General features: G+C 49.0%; 1 protein-coding gene across 1 annotated transcript; it reads right to left on the bottom strand.

Annotated features, from left to right (window-relative positions):
* Positions 1 to 273: 273 nt before the first annotated feature.
* LOC144785619 (uncharacterized) lies at positions 274 to 6,548 on the bottom strand. Its single transcript, XM_078664428.1, has 2 exons — positions 4,718 to 6,548; positions 274 to 1,096 (listed from the first exon to the last, which is right to left on the bottom strand). The coding sequence occupies exons 1-2, from the start codon at positions 5,648 to 5,650 to the stop codon at positions 662 to 664; spliced, it is 1,368 nt and encodes a 455-aa protein (XP_078520554.1). The 5' UTR covers positions 5,651 to 6,548; the 3' UTR covers positions 274 to 661.
* Positions 6,549 to 6,906: the final 358 nt, after the last annotated feature.

Here is a 6,906-nt window from a genome sequence, read left to right as displayed (position 1 = left end):
GTGTGTGTGTGCTTCTTGCGAAGATGTAAGACTGGCAATATGTTTTCAAGGGGCATGCTCACAATGAAAACAAACCACCCTATTTAGGGAATGAAGAGAGAGTCTAACTAAAATAATCACTCAAATCATCAAGAAAAATAAGTTGAATAATAGTTATCATTTTTATTTTTAAAGACACAAATTTTCTATATTTTTATGTGGTGTTTTTCAAACACAAAAATGTTTCCTTTATTAAAAGACTAGCACAATAAATACTTGTAGCGGTTACGGGAATAATAGGCAATACGCTAATTCTAGTAGTTCTGGGCTTTATTTTAGAATATAGTGTATCTGAGCTTTTCTGTCTATTGGTTCGGGCCGGTCTTGGAGAACGGCTCCTTGCTGCTTTCCTGATGCCGGAAGCTGTGGAGTCGGCTCTTCGTCCTCGGTCGGGGCCCCGCCGAGGAAGGTCTCCGTCTACTTCCGTGGTGTTCTTCAGTGGCCGTAACCGGGAAAACAAAAGGCAAGAAAACGGTGCATCAGTGTCTGTTCTGTGTTGTGGCTCACAGGGAGGGGAGTGAGGGACCAAACACACGTGAGATACTCTGTTTCTAATTGCCGAGGTGAGGGTTCTTGTGCTCAGGGTAGGGGGAAAACCACCAAGGAGAATGGGGACCCGGGTTTAGTCCGACGCTATGGTTTTACGAGTGACCCAACCCCGTAGCTTGTCACGCACCTGGTTAAGCCATACACCTCCCCCGGGTGTATGGCTGGGCGACTCGTGGTGTCGTTGGCCTCCTGGCGTTCCTTCCTTGCCGTCCTCCGTTCGGTCCTCTGGCTGTCTTTCCTCGGGCCCGGTCTTCCGTCGCACCGCTCCTCTTCTTGCTTCTCTCCCGTCTCTCCGCTCGTCCTCGGGATACACGTCCTTCCTTAGCTCCGCTCTGCTTCCGTCTTCCTCCTCGTCTCCTTCCTCGCTCTGGGTGAACAAGCACACCCTTGATTCGTCCATCCCGGCATATGAGGTTTCCGTGTCCTGTAGAGACTCCTCCCACTCCGAAGTCCATTCGGAATTAAAGGGCCAGTGTGTGGATTGCGTGTCTACCTCTGTTTCAACGTTCTGTGGAGAGGAAGAGGTAGTGTTTAGCATTTTACTAGTTTCAACTCCTTTATATTCATTACTTCGAGGTGACCCCGCTGTGTTACACACCTCCCCCTCCGGACACTCACGATCGGGGAGTGGATGACGTGATAGGAAGTCCGCCCCGACATTCTCACAGCCCTTGCGGTGATGTATAGAAAAGGAGTATGGTTGCAGTGAGAGGAACCATCTCAACACTCTCGCGTTATTTGCTTTATTGCGTGCCATCCAGAGCAAGGGAGCGTGATCAGTGAACAGTTCAAAACGGCGGCCTTCTAGGTAATACGCCAGTTTTTCAATGGCCCATTTAATGGCCAAGCATTCTTTCTCGACCGTAGCATATTTCAATTCCCTAGGGAACAACTTCCTGCTGACATATAAAATTGGGTGATCGAGGCCATCCTGACCAGTTTGGGAGAGCACTGCTCCAATCCCGTAGTCCGAAGCATCAGTGTGTAATGAGAACGGTCGGGTGAAATCAGGGGAAACCAAAACTGGTGTAGAAGTGATTACGGACTTCAGAACTCTAAATGCCTCCTGCATCGGTACTGTGGGACATACCGGTGAAGACGCTCGTCCAGCGTTTTTCAGGGCGTCAGTGAGAGGGGCCGCAATGTCCGCAAACCGTGGGATAAAGCGTCTATAGTAACCCACTAGTCCCAGAAATGAACGCAACTCCCGTCTTGTGGATGGGAATGGAGTGTCCGCAATGGCCCTGACCTTCTCAATTTGTGGTTCGATCAGGCCATGCCCCAAGACATAACCAAGGTATTTAACTTTGTTAAAAGCTAGTTTGCATTTCTTAGCATTGACAGTGAGGCCAGCTTTTCTTAGTGCTTGCAGAACCACAGATAGGTGTCGGAGGTGAGACTGCCAATCTGGACTGTAAATCACAATGTCATCCAGGTAAGCCGATGTAAAATCTGACAACCCTGCGAGGACATTATTCATTAGGCGCTGAAATGTAGCCGGCGCCCCATGAAGTCCAAATGGAAGGACCGTGAATTCAAAATGACCCTCCGCTGTTGAGAAAGCCGTTTTTGGGATGTCTTCGGGTCGCAGAGGCACCTGCCAATACCCTTTCGTTAAGTCTAGGGTAGAGATGTATTTGGCCTGTCCTAGTCGCTCAATTAACTCGTCCACTCTTGGGATGGGATAAGCGTCGAAGAGTGAAATTTCATTAAGAGCCCTAAAGTCCATGCAGAACCTTCTACTGCCATCAGGTTTAGGGACCATCACAATGGGACTCGACCAATCGCTTTTTGATGGGCGAATCACCCCCAATCTCAGCATTTCGTCAACTTCAGCTTTAATCGCATTTCTTCTGGCTTCGGGGATTCTGTAAGGTTTAATTCTAACCTTTTTGTTGGGTGGAGTGTGAATACAATGTTCCGCCAGGGAGGTCTTTCCAGGTCTGTTGGAAAAAACATCCCCGTAAAGTTCTAAAGTCCCCCTCAGCTCTACTTGTTGTTGGGCCTTTAGTTCGTCATTATGAACAAGCATGTCAATAGTAGAGCCTTCCAATCCAGGAGTAGTAGCCATATGGACGGTCGTAGGAGGAGGACCCAACCACTTCTTTAGCAAATTTATATGATAGGATTGCTGTTTCCGTGGTGTCACCTGTAATCTATAACTAGTACTCCCAATGACCCCTACCACTTTAAAGGGACCCATCCACTCAGCCTTGAATTTATGGGACGAAGATGGCAGGAGAACCAAAGCCCAGTCCCCAACAACAAGGTGTCTCCATTTTTTTCCTTTATCGTAATTAGTCCGCTGTCTCTGCTGATTAAGCTCTAGATGGTCCAACGCCAATTCCCTTAGTTTACCCAATTTGGCTTTCAGGTCCCTGGCGTACTCAAGAGTAGCCTTTGCTTCCTCCCCCTGTTCATTAATCCAGGCATCCCTGGTCATTTCTAGCAGTGAGCGAGGTTGCCGACCATAAAGCAATTCGAAGGCCGACACCCCCAGACTACTCTGTCTCTGAGCCCTGATGGCGTATAGTGCTAATGGTAACATCCTATCCCAATCTTCCCCACTAACCTCCATCATTTTACGCAGTGTGGATTTCAGGGTCCGATTGTAGCGCTCCACCAATCCGTCCGTCTGTGGGTGGTAAACCGAGGTACGGATCTGGTGGACGTTCAACGTCTCACAAATTTCCTTCATCAATTTAGACACAAATGGCGTGCCTTGGTCAGTCAAAATCTCCTTCGGAAAACCGACCCTACTAAACAACTCAATCATCTTGTCACCGACCTGTCTGGAATTGGCCACAGACAATGGAAAAGCCTCGGGGAACCGCGTGGCATAGTCAACCACAACCAAGATGTGTTGGAACCCCTTTTTAGTTTTAGGCAGTGGTCCGATGAGGTCCATGCCGACCCTCTCAAAAGGTTTGCCAATGACCGGCAATGGCTGTAAAGGGACTGCCTGTGGTCTAACCATATTCATCTTTTGGCAAATCTCACAGGACCTGCAGTAAGATTCGGTATCCCTGTAAATACCGGGCCAAAAAAATTGCCTGAGGATATTCTGCGTAGTTTTCTCGGCGCCGGAGTGACCGGCGACGAGATGGCTGTGAGCAAAGAAAAGGACCTGCTCCCTGAATGAGGCAGGTACCAATAGTTGGGCAGGCTGTCCCTCGCCACCTATTCTGTACAATAGGTCATTATCGATAATAAACCCAGGAAAAATTTTTGAGTCCACCGCCCTCTGATGCGCCTGTTCCCACGCGTTGAACAGAGTGGGATCACTGATCTGCGCAAATTTAAATCCTCTATCCATAACCCAAGGGTCCTGTGTTAAGAGTGAGGCCACTGGCTGTGGACGAATGCCTGAAGAGCCAAAACCACCAGAGCCCCTTTCTGTATCTTCCAGCTGGTGGAGTATTTCCAGCCTAGTCTCAGCTATACACTCACAAATCAATTGGGCCACTCTATCTCCTTTTTGTATTTGGAAGGGTTCGGTACCAAAATTAAACAGGAGGATTCCAACGTTCCCTCTATAATCCTCGTCAATGACCCCAGCCCCTACGTCAATAAAATGCTTTGCCGCTAGCCCTGATCGCGGAGCAATTCTACCATAGCATCCGGGGGGGACGGCAATTTGCAGGTCAGTTTTGATAAGAGACTTCCCTTTTGCAGGGACCACATAGTCATATGCACTGTATAGATCATAACCGGCTGCTTTCGCTGAACCTTTAGTGGGGGATGTCGCGTTACTAGTCAAGCACCTAACTTGGAGGCTGTGTCTAGGCGGAGGATCAATTAGGGTGTTACCCTCCTTCCCTGTATGACATACTGTGTTGAGTTTATCCTTGAACATGTTCAGGAAGCTAGGATTATCGGTCCCAATTATGAGGTCTTCGGGTAGGTTGGACATTACTCCTACTCTCACAGTTTGCGGGTGTTCCCCAGTCTGTTCAATTACAATGTCAGCAATAGGGTATGGCCGAATGTCCCCATGAACACATTTGATGTTCACTAACCCTTGTGAAATATATTGTCCTGTTCTGACATAGGGAGTTTGGATGACCGACTGTCGGCAGCCCGAATCTAATAAAGCTGACAATACATGACCATTGACTTTCACACTTACTCTAAAAGAGCCTCCCATCTCTGCGGAAAATAGTACAGCTCTGGGGAGGTACCCGACCTCCATTGGTTCCTCCTCATTCTTTCTCTTGGGACACATCCGGGCAATGTGTCCCCATTGGCCACAATCGAAACATTGCGGCCCAGTATTTGCCGTGTTTTCACTCCTCCATGTACGGGGGCGGATGGTATCTCTCCCTCGCGCCACCGGTTTCTCAATTCGTACAGCTCCCTTCCTTTCTAACTCACACGGAAAATTCCTAGGTTGAGCCCGGGTAAATGATGAGGCCATCTCCACTGCTTCAGTGGTTGTTAAGTTGTTATGTTGTCGAAGCCACTTTTGCGTCGCATAGGGAAGTGCCTCAAGAAATTGTTCCAGGTATATTCGGTCGAGTATTTCTTCTTTCGTGCTGGTGGTAGGTGTCAGCCATTTGTCTGCCGCCATTTTTAATCTCACAAATAAAGTCTTGGGATTTTCCCCTACAGATCCTCTCTCTTTTCTGAACTTTAGGCGATATGCCTCGGGATCTAACCCCAAATGATCTAGGATTATTTTCTTGATTTCAACATAGGTGTTGTCTCCTCTTGGATTTGCTACTTGGTAAGCAGCCTGGGCTTCTCCGCCTAAGAGAGGTGCCAAAAAGAATGGCCATTTTGCGACGGGCCAGCCACAGGCCCTTGCAGCCCTCTCAAAATTTAACAAAAATGCGTCGGGATCCTCTCCCTGTCTATACTTTTGTAGAGACACTGTCGGCGCCCCATGGGTCACGGTTCTTTCCGTTGTTCCACTCCTCGATACAGGGTCCACCCAGGGCTGTTTCTCTTCAATGGCCTTCTTTAGTATTTCTCTGTCGGCTTGTGCGGATACCAGATGTTGTTCTAACACCCACTCAAGTCGTCCTTGCCCCTTTACTAACTGATCTACAACTGTCTCCATCTTGACTCCGCAGATGGTGCCTAGGCCCGCATTCTCCACCACTGTAGCGGTTACGGGAATAATAGGCAATACGCTAATTCTAGTAGTTCTGGGCTTTATTTTAGAATATAGTGTATCTGAGCTTTTCTGTCTATTGGTTCGGGCCGGTCTTGGAGAACGGCTCCTTGCTGCTTTCCTGATGCCGGAAGCTGTGGAGTCGGCTCTTCGTCCTCGGTCGGGGCCCCGCCGAGGAAGGTCTCCGTCTACTTCCGTGGTGTTCTTCAGTGGCCGTAACCGGGAAAACAAAAGGCAAGAAAACGGTGCATCAGTGTCTGTTCTGTGTTGTGGCTCACAGGGAGGGGAGTGAGGGACCAAACACACGTGAGATACTCTGTTTCTAATTGCCGAGGTGAGGGTTCTTGTGCTCAGGGTAGGGGGAAAACCACCAAGGAGAATGGGGACCCGGGTTTAGTCCGACGCTATGGTTTTACGAGTGACCCAACCCCGTAGCTTGTCACGCACCTGGTTAAGCCATACACCTCCCCCGGGTGTATGGCTGGGCGACTCGTGGTGTCGTTGGCCTCCTGGCGTTCCTTCCTTGCCGTCCTCCGTTCGGTCCTCTGGCTGTCTTTCCTCGGGCCCGGTCTTCCGTCGCACCGCTCCTCTTCTTGCTTCTCTCCCGTCTCTCCGCTCGTCCTCGGGATACACGTCCTTCCTTAGCTCCGCTCTGCTTCCGTCTTCCTCCTCGTCTCCTTCCTCGCTCTGGGTGAACAAGCACACCCTTGATTCGTCCATCCCGGCATATGAGGTTTCCGTGTCCTGTAGAGACTCCTCCCACTCCGAAGTCCATTCGGAATTAAAGGGCCAGTGTGTGGATTGCGTGTCTACCTCTGTTTCAACGTTCTGTGGAGAGGAAGAGGTAGTGTTTAGCATTTTACTAGTTTCAACTCCTTTATATTCATTACTTCGAGGTGACCCCGCTGTGTTACACTACTGCAGAGCAATTACATACCTATTTCTTAGATCATACTCTGGGTAAGCATCTGCCCATGATGAGGTACATGCTGCTTTTAGAGGAGGAAGCTGCCTATTCAGGTTTGCTTCTGAGTAAACCAAGTAGTGCCACGTGCTGAAAACAATGCACCTCATTCCTTGCATTGGAAACACTGCCTTGGAGGTGTAATAACAGATCAAACAGCCAATAGTATGTGGTGGGTGAAGTATACTTCTCTGGGCTGATCCAAGATGTGATTGACAGAAGTCTCGAAGTAAAGGGT

Source organism: Lissotriton helveticus, chromosome 10, assembly GCF_964261635.1.
Source record: "Lissotriton helveticus chromosome 10, aLisHel1.1, whole genome shotgun sequence".
NCBI classification, from domain to species: Eukaryota; Metazoa; Chordata; class Amphibia; order Caudata; family Salamandridae; genus Lissotriton; species Lissotriton helveticus.
This window is presented reverse-complemented; position numbering and strand designations above follow the sequence as displayed.